Source organism: Cheilinus undulatus, linkage group 12 (assembly GCF_018320785.1).
Source record: "Cheilinus undulatus linkage group 12, ASM1832078v1, whole genome shotgun sequence".
Taxonomy (NCBI): domain Eukaryota; kingdom Metazoa; phylum Chordata; class Actinopteri; order Labriformes; family Labridae; genus Cheilinus; species Cheilinus undulatus.
In genome coordinates this window covers 49,919,666-49,937,120 of record NC_054876.1, presented here as the reverse complement: position 1 = coordinate 49,937,120, position 17,455 = coordinate 49,919,666, and the positions used below count along the sequence as shown (strand labels likewise).

Genomic DNA, 17,455 nt, shown 5'->3' with positions numbered 1-17,455 from the left:
GCCAGTGGTTCTCAAGCTTGGGGTTGGGACCCCCGTAGGGGTCGCAAGACACAAACAGGGGTCTCCAGATGCCCTAAAAAACTAAAAATATTTTTAAAATGACACTGTTGCCACTTCACTCTAATTTGGTCAGTTTTTGTGCCCCTTTCATCATTTTTTTCCCACCAATTTTAACACATTTTTGCCATTTAATGCCTATTTTTGTCCATTTCAAACCCTTCCCAACACTTTTTTCTGCCTGTTTTTGTCACTTCTAAACCAATTCTTGCCACTTTAGTTTAATGTTGCCTCTACTGACCCATTATTGCCACTATTAACCCCTTTTTACCACTTTTTACACCCATTTTTCCCATTTTAACCACATTTCACCATTTGACATGCCCATACTAGTTTAACCAATTTCTGACAATATTTGCCTGTTTTGTCTTTTCTCAGTTAACCCTTTTTTGCCAGTTTTTATAAATTTTTCACTCCACTAAATTTCCACTCATTTTTGCCAATTTAAAGCCATTGCAGCCACATTTAAACTCCCTTTTATGCCTGTTTGCCACTTTAACCCATCTTAGTTTTTCTTGCCATTTTTATCTAATTTTTGCCACTTCTGACTCGTTTCTGCTACTTTTAAAACCCAACTTCACCTTTTCCAGCATTTTTTTTTGCCATTATCAACCCATTTTAGCAATTTTTAAACCATTTTAGTTTTTTTTTTTTTTAAACAAAGGGGATTTACATTTTTAAGAAGGCTTTTTACTAGACAGATATTTGTTTCTTTGATAAGAGTGGTTATTTTTCAGGTCAAATATGAAATATGGATCTCACAGCTTAACTTCACAATGGACCACGGTTTTGCTGAACTCCATGTCCCCCCAGTTTGGCTGGGCCCCAGAAAGCTCTCCCCCCATGGTCAGCTCCGGCACCTTTATTTTGGGGGACACAGGCTGAAAAGGGTTGAGAACCCCAGCTCTACGCCACAGACCAGGACTGATTCCCAGTCTTGGTGCATGTTTGATGCAAGTGTTCCCCTTATTTCCTGTCTCTCTCTGGCGGTCCTGTCTGTCACAGGCTTCTTTGAAAAGTCTCACAGATGGAGGTTGAAGTCAGATCTACTGTCTTGTTTTAAGCTTCAGGTATTGAAAACGAAAGCTCTCTCATGGTCTCTCTTAAACATAAAGAACATCCCCAGCAAACACAACAAGCAGCTACATAAATAATCAGCTGGAGGTCTGGGGGTAGCCCTATTTCCTGCTAACTTATCTATAGCCTGGTAATAAGTCAAGCTCTGTTAACGTTGGATAATGAGGAAACAGAGGGTTTGTTTAACTGTTGAAACTTGAATGATGAAGAGGAGCGGACATGAAGGGGTCTGGGTGGTTAAAGTCTCAGTCCGGGAGCTGCTGTTCCACCTTACTATTTGGGTATTTCAGCCTGCCTCTTACCTGCTCCTCTGTCTCTGACAGCGTTGATTCATCTTAATCCAGCAGCGTCTGTCTGTCTGCGCGCTCTGCTTGCGCGCTCCCTGTGCTCTGTTGGCAGCAGCGTGCACGCGCCCAGACCCAGGAGGCGTCAGAGAGAGAAGTCTCCTCTTCTGCAGAAAGAGTGAGAGACGTGGACACGACCTGCAGCGGAGGAGAGGTGAGTGCGCCTTTGTTCGTCGTTTTGCGCTTTTACGCACAACTTCTGAGCGCCGATTCGATGTTCAGGGAAAAACAGAGCGATGATGGAGTTTAAGCTGCAGCTCAGGGAGGATGCAGGCGAGATGGAGATGATTGGGAACCTGCAGAGAAATCAGAGTTATTCTCGTTGATTCAGTTTTTGGATTTGCAGACTGAAACCTGCTCTTGTTATTGGCTGCGCTTTTACACACTGACCGTGTTGGAAACAGCAGACAGCATCAGCTACTGAGTGAAAGTTACGACCTTCTGATCAAATATCACTCCAATAATTTATCACATAGTCTACGTGCTTCAGTACTTGCTTTAAAACACTTTATTAGCCAAAAGCTGTTTCCAGGATGCATGAGTGCATGGTTGTACTGGCATCATTTACATTTTCTAATCTGATAGGCACCAGATTTCTGAACATGCAGCTCCAAAATATTAGGAACAACCAAAAATAGCCATTTCATTGGGTTCAAGCCCTCTTTAACCGTGCATCTGTGCAGCAAAGTCTTTTTCTGGTGCTGCAGAGCTCTTTTCCCTGCAGTCACAGCCTGTTCTAGAAGATTTAAAAGAAAAGGCTCTCAGTAACTTCTCCATTAATTCTCCCTTTACCTCATGCTTTATACTGACATGTTCAAAAAGCCAAATTGTTGAAAAATACATTTGCAAGATCTCAATCTAAGAGGTGAAACATGGCAGTTAAGTTAAAAGTGACAAAAATGGTCAAAAAGCAGAAAACACTGGGATAAAAGTGGTAAAAATGGTGATCAAATAATGAGTTAAAAGCGGCCAAAATGTGGCAAAGACTGAGTGAAAAGTAACTAAAATGGGCATAAATCAGAAAAATGGGCAAAAATGGGCATTTGATTGCAAAGGGCAGCTTAAATGAGAGAATGTGAGAACTGGAGAAAAAGGGGCAAAAATATGCAACAAGCAGGAAAAGTGTCAAAAAGAAGTGGCAAAAATGGGCTTAAAGTGGGAAACAATTGAAGAAAAGTGGTAAAAATGGGTGAAAAGTGGCAAAAAAAGTAGTTACAGGTCACAAAAACGTGAAGAAAAATGAGTGAAAAGTGTCTAAAATTGGCAAAAATCAGAAATAAAGTTGGGGAAATGGGCATAATGTTTCAGATTAAGACATTAAAGAGCCACAAATCATCACAAAAGAGCCACATGTGGCTCCAGAACCACGGGTTGAGTATCACTGCTCTAGACTTGGGTTGTGGAGCAGTTTTCAGTAAGTCCATGACGTCAGAGAACCTCAGACACACACGCTACACAAAAACATTCATTCGTCTTGTGATCTGGACTTCTTTATTAGTGAATTACACCTGATTTAAGCAGAGAATGTCATAAATTATTGAGATCTCCAGAAAACAGCCAAACACCATCATTATAATGTTAGAATAGCATATCTGCATGAATGTCCATTCTGGGCTCTCAGAGACTTTTGTGGATTTTTATGGCTGAGGTCAGAGAAAGGATGGCAGTGAGAGAGAAGGCGATGCCATGGGACAAAAGGAGCCAAGGATTCAGATGCTTCTGAGTCCTGAAAGAAGCAGCAGACGTGGATGAAAAGACTCTAAAGACCGGAGGGGCGGAGTCAGACAGCGCCCATGTATGGTCTGTTTACAGTCCGGTTTGGTTCTGTCCAGTTTGTCACAGTCAACCCTGATTTTTCTAGAGACTCCTCTAGACTCTGGTCTCAGTCCTAGATTCCTGTAGACTCTGGTCTCTAGACTCTGGTCTCAGTCCTAGATTCCTGTAGACTCTGGTCTCTAGACTCTAGTCTCAGTCCTAGATTCCTGTAGACTCTGGTCTCTAGACTCTGGTCTCTGTCCTAGATTCCTGTAGACTCTGGTCTCAGTCCTAGATTCCTGTAGACTCTGGTCTCTAGACTCTGGTCTCAGTCCTAGATTCCTGTAGACTCTGGTCTCAGTCCTAGATTCCAGTAGACTCTGGTCTCAGTCCTAGAGTCCAGTAGACTCTGGTCTCAGTCCTAGATTCCTGTAGACTCTGGTCTCAGTCCTAGATTCCTGTAGACTCTGGTCTCTAGACTCTGGTCTCTAGACTCTGGTTTACTGTGGAGTTTGCAGGCCCTCCTTTAGACTCTGGCTGTCAGAAACAGGCCCACCAGTCTCAGTCCTAGATTCCTGACTGACCGGTCCAGGTCGTGATCTTAATGCAGTGCTCTTTCATTGCCATTCTTTGTTCCCTTCTCTGTGAGAATCCACGCATTTTTTGCTCGGCTGTCCTCGGCGTTTCACCCCAGAACAGGATTTCAGATCCTAAATATTGAAGGTGTTTAGTATTTAGGGTCGTTTTCTGAGCTGTCGGGGGTAAACTCACCTCACACCTCAGTCAAGATTATCTCTGGAACCATCAGATGGTCCGGCGTTTGCTGACTGGTCAGAAAGGGAATCAGGCCCAGAATCTGCATGACCATCCTGTAGTGTGGACCCCTCTCTACATTGGTTATAAGCCGCTGCTACCCCCCTTCACGATGGCGCTCATTGGCTGCCCGTCAGAAGCCTGAGAGTGCGTGCATTTGCTCTTTCAACCATGCAGACATGATGTTCAGATGCAGCAGCACCACTCAGACTGAATGCATTCTGTTGTCTTTCAGGTAGAATTTAAAAAGAGGAAGAAAAAGAGTCTTTAGAGCAGAAGTGAGTACTGAGAACATCCATAGACATGAGGTAGAGTCAGTTTTCCTCTTAACTGGATGCTTCAGAGTAAAGATGTTGAACCAGTGGACTAGAGTTCAGTACTGGAGGACATTTATTTCATAACTATCCACCACTGATTGTGTTTCCACTCACTGAAGAACTTTTCCCACACAAACCAGAGTCTCCAGAGTTTCCAGCTGTGCTGTGAGCCAACACAAACGTCCTCCGCTGCCTGTTTCCATCCAGACGTTTATATAATAGTTCTGATTTCTCAGCAGGTCAGTGGAGCAGCAGCAGGTCGGACTCAGCTTCTGCAGATGTGATGAAATCTCTGACTCCACTTCTTCGTGTTTGTTGTGCCGTTACCGAGGTTATTCAGGGATTTAAAGACCTCACTGCCAAGAACATTTCTGCACTTGTTTGAATCGTTTGGAGGTTGTTACCTGCAGATACGTGATCAGGGCGTTGCTGAGCAGCCAATGAGAAGCATTCCTGTGAGTATCGGAGACAAGTTTGTGCAGGAAGCAGTGATTGCTGAAGATCCTCGGTCTGCTGCAGGACCCTGCAGGTCTCCATCAGACCTGTTCAGACATTAAAACACTTAACTGTTTGTCTCTAATGATGTGGAGTCACAGCTTCATGATCTCACTTTGATTTGGGAGTATAACCTCAGATCAGCAGGAGGATTAGGCAATTCTGAGCCCCAGGCATAAGGTGGTACAAAGCCAGTCCCCTATCTGCTGAAATAAATCAGGATGAAGCCTGGCAGCCGTCAGTTATTTGGTTACTGTTTGGAAACCTGGAACAGAACCAGACTTCTGACGGTCTAGACCTGCCCGCTTTGTAAAGTCTCATGAGAGAACTTTGGCTATGAACTGGGGCTGTACAAATGAAGACTGATGGACTGATGCTGGAGAGGCAGACCCCTCATAGGCCACGGTTCCATGATGTATTTCCATTCTGAATTAATTATTCAGAATTAAATAATTAGGAACTAAAATATTCTCCTTTATGTTTACATGGAAATAGTAATTCCAAATTGAGGTTTACATGGAAAGCATGTTTAATCGCCTTTATTCAATTCCGCTTAGGAAGGTTGTGATTGGACAGGGGGCTGACGTGACGTATTTACATCTACCGGAAGAAAACAAACTCCGTCTGCTTCCGTCCATCCACTCTTTTCATTATATCCATATCTTCTAAGGCTCTTATTAAATAAATAGTCTTGGCTCGAGTCCAACGCTTGCTTCCATCCGCTAGCGCGGAATATGTGCGTCATCGCGACAGGACAAGGGAACGAGGGGCGGTTATGCACCAAAGTGATGGATGCCAACTGCCGTAAAACCTAAGAAGAAGAAGAAGAAGACAAGGGAGCGAGCGTGCGCAGAACGACCGGAATTAATTTAAAACGCAATGAACGTATACATGATAGAGGAATTATCCAATTTGGATTTAAAATCAGAATAAACCAGCCACTTACTTCGGATTTAAGTTTAATTCAGAATGGTCATTTTCATTAGGAATTAGGTGTTTACAAGGCCTTTTTAAAGAGGATTTAACTTTCATTCTGAATTAAAGGGGAATTAAAGCTCTCATGTAAACATGGCCATAGAGATGTAGAAAGACAGAGACAAGCAGAAAAGAGTAAATACAGTGAATAAGATAAAGTTATGGCTGTCCTGGCCATAAATCTATCTTAATTTAACTCTATGGCTCCAGTGCCTGTGATAATGGTACAACATTTTGTAGAAATAACATCAGCATAATGACAAAAGTATCTTCAGATATTAGTTTACAGGTATGAAAATTTCGGCTGATATGTAAAAACGGATCTGTCAGCTCTAAATGTGAACTTTTATCAGCTGTTCATGTGGGCTAAAACTGGCCGTAAATATCACCGATAATGGCTGTAATTTCCATCAAAATCTTGGGCAAATATCAGCTGTAAGTATGGTCAAATATTAGCTGAGATTTTTGCCAACCTTAGCTGTAAATTTGAGGGAAATATCAGCTGTAATTTTGAACCATTACCAGTTGTAAACTTGGGCTTATTGGCTATATATTAAGGCCTTTATTGGGTGTTATTTTGGGTCTACGTCAGCAGTTAATAAAAGCTGAAACTGGTAGTAAATCAAGGCCAGTATTCTCTTAAATGTTGACCTATGTTGGGTGTAAATAACAACTTTAATGTTTGTAATTTTGGGTCTATGGGCTGTAAATTTAAACCTATATTGTCTATAAAATTTGGCCAATATTATCTGTTAATCTTGGCCCATATCACCTGTAAATTATTGCCTTTGTTGACTGTAAATGCCATTTTAATTGGTTGTAAGTTTTGGCAGATATCTTGTTTAAATATAAGCATTTATCAGCTCTAACTATGGACCTATTGGCTGTAAATATAGGAGCATACTGGCTTAAAAAAAAGATTTATTCTGGGCCTTTTCATGCCTTTATTTGATAGAGAAAGGACAGTGGGTAGACTTGGAAACAGAGTAGAGAGTGGGGAGAGGCATGGTAAAGGGCCACAGGCTGGATTCGGACCCAGGCCGCCCGCGTACATGGATAGCGTCTTAAACCACTATTTATAACCAATATTTGCTGTAAAGCTGGGCCCATATCTTCCTGAAGTATAAGCCTACATCAGATATCAGTTTGGCCTATATAATTTGTAAATTTGGGCCAATATAAGCTGAAAATTAAGGCCCATACCGGCTGTTAAAATAGCCAATATCAGCTGTAAATCTGAACCTGTATCAGCTGTAACTCTGGGCCTATATTGCCTGTAAATCTTGGCTACAGTTGTCTATATGTTTGGGTCTATACTGACTTAATCTAGGCCTGTGGCAGCTGTAAATATCACTTTTATTGGTTGTAAGTTTGGGTCTATGATATCTGTGAATGTCAACAGCAAGAATAAGTTTGTAGTTTTATACAGGACCAACAGACCTCAGTCAGCCCAAGGCTTTTGTTTTTTTCATCCTGAAACTTTTAAGCGAGTTTTGAGAACCAAAGTTTTAGGTCTGGACTAGATTTATATCCCAGTTTCAACGCTGGTATTGACTAAAGTGAATTTTGAAATATTGGCGCATTGATACTGACAGGAATGTAATATTCTGCCTTCCTAGTCTCTGCATTCAGATTCTTCATCTTCTTATAATAATGACTATTATTATTATTAATATTCACATTGAGAGAAGGGGCCCCTGGCATGACAAAGTTTGGATGTAGAGGGCTTCTGTCCGTCTTCATTAACAAACATCTGTCGGGTTTTTGGTTCGAGCTTTTAGAGATGGTGACAGTAGAGATGAGGAACCTTCAGGAGACACCGTCTGGATTTCCCATCAGGCATGCTGAGTGTTTGTATGTGTGGCCTGAATTTAGGTGAAACCATGACGACCAGGTCCAGATGTGTGTAGAAGAACAAAAGAGTCATTGTGTATGTGTGTGTGTGTGTGTAGCTGTAGTAACAGACGATGACGACTGAGCCCAGCCTCTGAGCCACGCTGAGCTTCTGTTGGACGTGTGACTCTGCTCTCAGTAGAGCTCAGATTTCTCTGCTGATTGCAGCTGGAGCTGATTGGAAAGATCATCATTTATAACATAATAAACTCAGAGTTTGTACTTTGGTGTTTCTGATGTCATCTGTTTGTCCAAACGTCTGAGAGGGGCGTGTAATTTTGTGGCGTCTACCTTCAATTATAGAAACTGCGGTTTAAAGACCGTGTGGCTCCAGCAGTCCCCATTGTCTCTGATTCTGACAGCTAAACAAACATGAGAAGACTTTTCTCCTAACACACCTGTTTGTGTTTACACCATGCATCAGCAGGGACTGAACTTTAAGGTTACATAAGAAACGGAAAAATGGGAAATCACAACCACTGAGACTCTATATTTAAAAACATGGATGTGAATACACTGTCATTACAGTCTCTGCTGGTGAAACGGTCAGGCGGCTGAATACTTTTGTCTATGTAGTGTTTATATAGCCGAGTATCGTAAGCATAGCGGTGAACCTCATATTAATTACAAACAGCATAAGCTGACCTTTAAAGGTCTGAGTACTGAGCCTTGTGGAACTCCATGACCTTTAGTTGACCTTTCTGCCTCCTCTACTTTCGGAGGTTTGTACCAAACATGCTCTGATTCATCTTCATCACCATCATGTCTCGATGATCTTGTTTTTTGTCCTTCAGGATGAAGCGAACAACTTTCCTGCTGGTGTTTGGAGCTGTCCTGGGCTTCTGCCAGGCTCAGGTACGTGTCAGCGGTTTATTAGTTCAACCTTCACATGCAGATGACATTTCATTTATTATCATTGCTATTTAATTTATTTATTCATTTAAAAGAAAACTATGGATCAAAAGTCATTGCCTTGAAGAAAATCTGAAATTCTCACTGATGGTCAAGGATGTACCTCCAAGTTGCTAGCTCGATGCTAACAAATAATGGAAATCTTAATTAACAGGCTAGAATATTCCATATTACAGTAGTTGTAATTTTAACTTAACCCTTAAGAGATCCTTTAATATCCTAACACATTCATCCCTAAGGACAAAAGATGTCCGCTTTCCTAAAACTGCTGTAAAAATTTTATATATTAAATATTTTTCCACTTAAAACAGTCAGTTGTTCCAAACCACTTCAGCCTGAAATATGCCTGTCAAATATGAATGATAATCTTGGGATTTTAACCCTTTAAAGGCCAACATCCCTGTTTTTAACAGAGCAAAATCACAAGAACTCAATAAAACACACACACACCGACACACCCCCACACACACACACACACACCTTTATCACTCTCATCGTTTCTGTTGCAGAAAACAGTAAAAAGTGTGAAATTCTGTGGCATGCTTTTAATGAGAAGTAGCGCCATCTGGTGGAAAAATTAAAATTTGAAAGCTAGTAATCTGATGGGACATTTTTGGTCCTTATGAACAAATGTGTCAGTTTTTTGTGTAGCGTAGCTATTTTAGGCCAATTAAGGGACTGACAACAATCCTAAAAATTAAAAAAAAAAAAATACCAAGTTGCAAATTTGAGCTGTATTCATTCAACACAGCCAAAATGGCTTGAGAATATAAAAACTGAATGGCCCAAACCCTTAGGGTCTGTTAAGGGTTAAAAAGAGAATTCTTGATTCAGTTGTTCTCAACCAACCAAAACTGCAGCAGAGGTCCAATAAGGTGCTTTTCAAACATGTTTGATTTGTTCTGTCTCTTCTAACCTCTGGAGTCCTGACTGCATGATATTTCATTAAACAAATCTGATTGGTTGGAAATTTGGGTCTCAATTTCTCTTTAAAGGTCACATATTTTACCCTTTAAGACAAGTTTATATCGGTCTCAGGGGTCCCCAAAACATGCCTGAAGTTTGTTGCTGAAAAAACACCCCAGTTTTGGATCTTTGCATGTCTAAAATCCGCTCTGTTTCAGCCCAGCTCAAAATGAGCTGTTTCTGAGCAGCGAAGAGGGTCTGAATACTTTCTGAGTGACCTGAATGTTTGATACTAGACATAGTGGAGCTCTACAGGGTGAGGGACCCTGTCATCACCTCAGTGTCCTGCTGGAGCCATGAAGTAGACAACACACACTGGCCATCCTCTTTAAAAGAACCACTGCTGTCAGCATCTCCCACCCTGCCAGCTCAGACCAGATTAAGATGAAAACAATAATCTAAAGAAGCACTCAAAGATGTCTGAGCAGAAGGACTGTCTGAGCTAGTCCCAGACCTCTGAGGACATTTGAATATTTAAATCCATAAATCTCAGTGCTTTCTGCTACCATGGTACGAGAGCAAACCTTTAAACTTCATCTGTTTGTTGCAGTCGGAGACCGGAGCTGAGGAAACGGGTGGGGAGGAGGAACATGTGGAGCTCTTCACCACGCCTGCAACCAAGATGGGCGCCGCCACCTCAGACTTCGGCTACAACCTGTTCCGCGCTCTCGCCAGCAGCCAAACGGCCTCCAACGTCTTCTTGTCCCCGATCAGTGTTTCTGCAGCGCTGACACAGCTGTCCATGGGTGAAGACACAAACACATCACACCAGAAGTTTCCGTCCTTTATTTCTTTCTGTCTGACAGTAAATCAGACTCAACTTTCCTGTTTTAGCTCGGATCGGATCACCAACATTATTTCTGTCAAAGTCCAGAATAATGAGAGAGAGAATGTTTCATTCCTTTCCTCAAAGTCAGAACTTCACACACACTCAGATTACTCTAAATGATGTGGGAAAGCCCAGATGATGATGTCATGGCTTTGGAAGCTTCTGATAGGTTAATTGACAAAATGCAAGTTAATTGGAGGCACACCTTTGGATGTATTTTAACACACCTCAAACACACTGCCTCCTTGTGCAGCATCATGGGAAAATCCACAGAAATCAGCCAAGATATCAGGAAGAGAATCATGGACCTCCACAAGTCTGGATCATTCTTGGGTTCAGTTTCCAGAAGGTTCCAGGTTCATCTGTTCAAACAAGACAGTTCTGTGTCCCAGAGATGAGCGAGCTCTGGTGTAAATGTGCGTATCACCCCGAGAACTAAAGCTAGAGCTGTGGAGATGCTGCTGAAGCTGGTAAGAGAAACCAGTCCTGGACCCACATGGGCTGAAAGGCTCAGCCAGGAAGAAGCCATGACTCCAAACAAACATAAAAAAGCCAGATTACAGTTTACAGATGCACGCTGGGACGAAGAGCTTCATCTCTGGAGACGTGTCCTGTGGTCTGATGGGACTAAAATTGAACTGTTTGTCCATGACCACCATCGGTACATTTGGAGGAAAAGCCTGAGCACACCATCCCAACTGTGACATACGGGGGCGGCAGCATCATGTTGTGGGGGTGTTCTGCTGCAGGAAGGACTGGTGAGCTTCATACAATAGATGGCATCACGAGGAAAGAACATGCAACGTCTCAGACTTCAGCCAGGAAGTTAAAGCTTCCAGTGGACAATGAGCCTCAGCGTACCGCCACGTCAGTGACAACGAGGCTGAAGGACTACAGAGTCCATGTTCTGGAGTGGCCATCACAAAGCCCTGATCCCAGCGCTAGAGAACATCTGTGGGCAGAGCTGAAGAGGCGGCCTACGAATGTGACTCAGGCCCCGTCCACATGGAGACAAAAATGATAGATTGCCGTTTCGTTTTGGAAAGGTTTTCCATAAAGATGGGATCGTTTCGGGAAATACCCACGTAAGCATGAAACCACTGGAAACGACTAAAAATGCTGTAGTATATATGCCAAGCCTGTGCGTGGCGCTGTACCGCTGCCACAGAAATACACCAAAAGAGAGGAAGAACATCACAGAAAACTGACACAAACTTTCCTCTAGCTGCCCCTCTGGTTGTTCTCCGTGTTGGCTTTAAGAACATCTGGTGTGTGCGTTTCGTGGTGGTGATAAAGGAGCATCAGATTTTTCTGTAAAAGCCAGAACAAGTTCAGTAGCTTCTGCAGCACGAACACAAACCTGTAACCCGCCATTGTTGTTGTGGCCGGACCCACGCAGGCGCCTTAAGGGAGCTACGCTGTGTGTGATGTAATCATTTCAAGAAAGATGCAGATAGCTGTCCACACAGAGACGAAACAGTATCATTCACAGTCACCCAAAACGCCGTTTCTGTGTGGATGAAATGCCGATGTGGCAAAAATCTTTGCGTATACGCCTGAATTCGTCTCCGTGTGGATGGGGCCTCAGTTAGACCATCAGGAGGAATGGGACAAATTCCAGCAGACTCTTGTGAGAAGCTTCTGGAAGGAAATCCAGAAACCCCATACTGAGCAGATGGATGTAAACGTCAGACTCCTCTCATTATTCTGGCATTTAGCAAATAAAATAATGTTGGTAATCCTAACTGGGATAAAACAGGAGAACTTTGGTCTGATTTAATGTCAGATAGAGAGGAATAAAGGTTATGTGTCTTTTTCTAAGATGTAAATGTCTGGTTTCTACTATAAAACAACACTTAAAATAAAACAAGTGCAGGGAACAGTAAAAAGGTACATTTCTGAAAACACTAGATGCAGATTTCTGAGCTGTCTGGGCTTTTAAAGTAAAATGAGCAGTGTTGGAAAACTTTCCCACACATCATCTCCGTCAACCTCCAGGCTCTTAACTCTAACTCAGTTCCTCCTGCAGACTTCATCCTGGCTTTAAAACATGTCGGTGATAGTCCAGGGTCTTCCTGAGGAGGGTTGGCTGCAGCAGTAGAACTCCACAGTGCTTTGAAGGGGTCAGTGTGGAAGCTGGGGTGGATGGACCTCCTCCAGGGCCACATAGACCCAGAGGAAATGGTTGTTAATCAAGTACGTAGAATCAATTTTCCAGGATGGTTACAGAGTCTGCAGGCATGCAAGAGGAGAGTTGTGTGTTCACCATTGTGGATGACGGTCCAGGGCCCAGGATAAGATGGAATGGAGCTGACGGGGGCTTATATTTCAACGGTTTATATCCACATAATAAATGCGCTAACTTTGGTGTTTAAAGTGAGGTTAGTGCGAGAGAGGAGGAGAGAGGGAGGGAGGAGGGGTCTGGCGGGGGTGAGCAAGCGAGGAGGAAGCAATGGGCACTGTTTTGAATCATCAGTCACCCATTTAAATGACTTCGATGTGAAATTTCGCATAACATTGAACCTGTTCCGAATCAAAATATGACGGATGAAAATTTCGGCGTCAGTCTGCAAACGTCATTAGAACAACATGAGCTCGATTTTCTTTTTTAACGTACAAAAAATTCGGACGAAATAATCAGACTCAGTGAGCAAAGGCCCTTGGGCAGCTGGGGGAGTGGCCGCTGTTGATGGGTAGGGAGCAGTTTTGTCAAGCACCTCCACCTGAGAGGACACGGCTGGTGCAGGGATGGTATCTGGCTGTTTCTCAGCATCCTGGATTTTATACAGCTCAGCGATCTGCCTGCCAAGAGAAATGCTGCTCTGGCATTTAGGAGGAGAGGTAAGTGGGGCCGTGGTAGGCCTCGTTAGGTGTGTAGGCCAGTTTATATCATGGAATACCATGTGCTCTGTTGTTCTCATTGGCCCATGATGGATGTGACTGACGGAATATTTGTCCAATCACCCTCTGAGTTTTCCTTTGAAGGTTCTGTGGAGTGTGGCTCACATGGATGTGGACTATATCCCAAACCATGGACACGGTCTAGGTGACATGTCAGGTTACATTTGATGATGCCCAACTAAGACTGGCTAAGCAGATTCTCATTTTCTTTGTCTAATCCCTGGCCAAATCAGAAACTGCTCTGCCTAGTCTCCACTGTCTCTCAGTGGTCTTAAAGTGTCATAGAAGAAGACAGTACCAACCATCTTGGAGATGACAGTCAGCTAAAAGTTGGTAAGAACATGTCCATTTACTAAAAAGGTTTCCCTGTCGTCTTCAGGAGGGTCTGAGCGTGCTCAAAGGCAGCTGTTCAGGGCCCTGAGGTACCACACCCTGCAGGACCCTCAGCTCCACGGCACCCTGAAGGACCTGCTCACCTCAGTCAAGTCGCCTGGGAAAGGCCTGAGCACCGCTGCACGCATCTATCTGGCACGACGTGAGTTTGTGGGCAGACATGCAGGAGAAACTGAATTCTGGATACTGACAAGTCAGATGCTGATGTCGTCATCTTTTGGTTCTCAGGGATTCGTACGAAGCCAGAATTCTTCAACGCGGTGGAGCAGCAGTACGGGGTCCGTCCAAAGGCACTGCAGGGATCAACCAGGGACATCAAAGAGATCAACGACTGGGTGTCCCAGGAGACCGGCGGGAAGGTCCAACGCCTCCTGACTAAGGGTTTACCCAGGAACCCTGGAGTGAACGCTGTTAGTGCGGGCTACTTCAAAGGTACGTTGACTCTTTTATACTTCCAGGAGCTGCTGTATGGGAGCGCTGACTCCAATCCAAGTCTTGAGACTTAGAAACGGTGGAGATAATAACAGAGTTTACTGTCTGCTATCAGGGAAGTGGGTGACCCGGTTCGGTCAGACTGGATTGATGGAGAACTTCCAAATCGATGGCGGAGCACCTGTTCGTGTTCCCATGATGCAACAGGAAAACTACCCTGTGAAGATGGGAGCTGACTCTGATCTGAGCTGCACGGTGAGAATGCACCTGAACCGTGGATGACCATGCTAACCGGCGTTAAACGTCTTCCTTCTTGCTGACGTCTCTCTTGATGATTCCTCCAGATCGCTCAGATCCTGATGCAGGACGACGTCAGCATGTTCATCTTCCTGCCTGATGACGTGACGTCCAACATGACGCTGCTGGAGGAGAGTCTGACGGCCGAGTTTGTTCAGGATCTCTCCATGACGCTTCTTCCTGCTACGGTGCTGCTGACTCTGCCCGTCCTGAGGCTCAGCTACTCCACAGACCTGCTGCCTCTGCTGGGGGATGTGGGTGAGTACCAGTCTGCAGGGCTAGAACTTTCAAGACTGCTTTGACTGTGGGGGCATTAAGAAATGTTCATGGTCTCGTTACTTTGTTACTCTAAAGGCTTGATTCAGAAGATAAAACAGGACCAAAATAGAATAAAACATCGTCTGCATATAGGGGAGTTTTTCACTGAGTTAACATCTGGTGGTCAAACCTTTTACCTGCTGCATGTTCTCCTTCCTCATTCTACTTCTCCATCCTCTCTTCTACTTCTTCTGTCCTGTTTGTTTTCTTTAACTCACGGGTGTCAAACTCGAGGATCATTTCGTATTTGTATTCTAACTGGCCCACCAGTCTGAGGTCTGCAGATTTCCTCCAGTATAAAAATGTAAACTTCAACTTGATTATTTAAAATATCCTTGTTAAGCCATAGAAGTCTAAAAAAAAGTAGAGAAAGAAAGATTTTCTAAAAGTCAAGAATGTGGGGGAAGACATTAATGTGTTTTATTTCACATTTTCAATTTTGCATCTTAAGATTACGACTCAAACTTATGATTCTGACTTTTCATTTCATACTTTGACCTTTTCATTTTTATCTTTTAGATTCACAATTTTGAATTTTATGTCATATTTTGACCTTTTCAACTCCTAACATTGGCTTTTTAATCCCAAATTTTGACCTTTAAAAGCATGATTTTAACCTTTTAATGATTTTAACCATATTTTGACATTTTAAATGACTAATTTTTACTTTTTATATCATATTTGGACCTTTTACACTCCTAGTTATGAATTTTAACTCATATTTTTAACGTTTTAAGTCATCATTTTGAATTCTAGCTCAGATTTTGACATTTTCAACTCCTAATTTTTGGCTTTTTAATCCCATAATTTGACTTTCAAAAACATGATTTCATCTTTCTCTTATATTTTGACCTTTTAAATGACTAATTTTTACTTTTAATATCATATTTTGACATTTTTTAATCCCAGATTTTGAACTTTCAGACTCAAAATTCAAACTTATCATTTCAATTTCCTCCTCGTATATTTGCTCTTTAAAAACATTTTTCTATTTTGAATATTTTCTGATCTTTCGAACTCATAAATTGGAACTTTTATGTCAGATTGAAGCCTTTAAACTTATCATTTTAACGTTTTTGAATTTTTAAATGATTCATCATCAGTGCTGTTTTTTTTTTTTTATTTTGTACTGCTGGTGAAAATGAGGTTGACAGTTTATGGTTAAATGTTGACCCTGTTTGGCCCTCAGGTTAGACCTGAATCCTGAATCCGGCCCCTTCTGTGACTGAGTTTGACCCCCTGCTCTAACTCCTCCCCTTCCTCTGCAGGACTCTCTGAATGGTTGGCCGACACAGACATGGAGCAGATCTCGACTCTGCCCGTCAAGCTCACCAGCGTCAATCACAAGGTCGTAATGGAGACGGCGCCTGAAGGGACTCAGTACCCTAGTGCGACTGTGGCGGCGAGCCACCTGACGTACCGCGTGGATCGACCCTTCCTCTACTTGATCCGTGACGAGACTACGGGGGCGCTGCTCTTCGCCGGCAGGGTGGTCAACCCTAAGATCCTGTCGATATAACTCAAAGAAAAAGCCGCTCACAGAATAACATAGCCACACTCTTAGCAGGTCCTAGGACGGATTCAGGTGTTTGCTTTGCGTTTATGGTGGCAGAAATTTGGGGATATTTAATTTTACATGATTTTCTTTACTTTTCATGTTGAAACATGTTAGCATGATCATGTTAATCTGACTCCAGCACACTGACGATACTCTGAGTTCACCAAGGATTTTGTAAACAATCAAATATTGTCATTTTTCTCATTAGAAATAAACTCGACAATGAAATCAGACTCTCAGCTTCCGTCGTCGTACTTTCATAATGATCTTTATGTTTGTGGTTAGCAGCAGAAGCAAACGTGCAAATAAAGATGAGAACTATGAGCGGTCTCTAACAGTCTGTTCAACCTTTGCTGGATGGGTTTTTAGGAAAATGTGAGGTTAAAATTATGAGTACATCCACGTCTGCACTCACCATGACATCACCGAGGAGGAGCACACGCTCCTACGCCTCCCCACTGAGTTTACTACTTTACGCCTTCATGTCTGGTCGCTGCTATCGGGTGTTAATGATGGTTATGCAATATTTTTATTCACTAAAACCAGGGGTTCAAACTCAAGGCCTGGGGGCCAAATCCGGCCAGTGGTGCAGTTCTACCCGGCCCACCAGATCAGATGATGTTTTTATTCGAACTGGTCCACCAGTATGAGGTCTGCAGATTTCCTCCAGCATAAAAATGTAAACTGAACCTGGATGATTTAAAACATCCTCACTGAGTCATAAAAATAAGAAAAGTAAAGAGTAAAAATAATCTGATAAAAAGTCAGGAACGTAGGAGAAATCTGTGTTTTCTTTATATTTACAATGTTTCATCTCACAGTTATGACTAAAAGTTATGGTTTTGAATTTTAATTTCATATTTTAATCTTTTAGATTCATAATTTGACATTAAATCCTAGTTTGACCTTTTAAAGTCATGTTTTTGACTTTTATCTCATGTTTTGAGCTTTTTCAACTACTAACTGACTTTTATCTTGTGTTTTTTTTTTAACCTGTAAAACTCATGATTTTGAACATTGTTTCATATTTTGGCTTTTAAAACTCATGAATTTGAAATTTAATCTCATATTTTGACATTTTAAACTCACAATTTTGATATTTATCTCACATATTTATTATTAG

The 17,455-nt window shown here is 42.5% G+C and overlaps 1 protein-coding gene across 1 annotated transcript; it reads left to right on the top strand.

Moving 5' to 3' along the window:
• The first annotated feature begins 1,540 nt into the window (after positions 1-1,540).
• Positions 1,541-16,565, top strand: serpinf1 (serpin peptidase inhibitor, clade F (alpha-2 antiplasmin, pigment epithelium derived factor), member 1). Its single transcript, XM_041801335.1, has 8 exons — positions 1,541-1,632; positions 8,521-8,581; positions 10,155-10,350; positions 13,714-13,869; positions 13,956-14,159; positions 14,275-14,414; positions 14,504-14,714; positions 16,043-16,565. Exons 2-8 carry the CDS (start codon positions 8,522-8,524, stop codon positions 16,291-16,293), a joined length of 1,218 nt encoding a protein of 405 aa, XP_041657269.1. The 5' UTR covers positions 1,541-1,632; position 8,521; the 3' UTR covers positions 16,294-16,565.
• The last annotated feature ends 890 nt before the right edge of the window (positions 16,566-17,455 follow it).

What these genes read in the sequence shown, in the direction of transcription:
- serpinf1 (XM_041801335.1), top strand. Translation starts at nt 8,522, where the DNA reads ATGAAGCGAACAACTTTCCTGCTGGTGTTTGGAGCTGTCCTGGGCTTC. An exon ending in TGGGCTTCTGCCAGGCTCAG is followed by an intron (nt 8,582 to 10,154) that starts GTACGTGTCAGC and finishes TGTTTGTTGCAG; the next exon opens with TCGGAGACCGGAGCTGAGGA. An exon ending in ACGCATCTATCTGGCACGAC is followed by an intron (nt 13,870 to 13,955) that starts GTGAGTTTGTGG and finishes TTTGGTTCTCAG; the next exon opens with GGATTCGTACGAAGCCAGAA.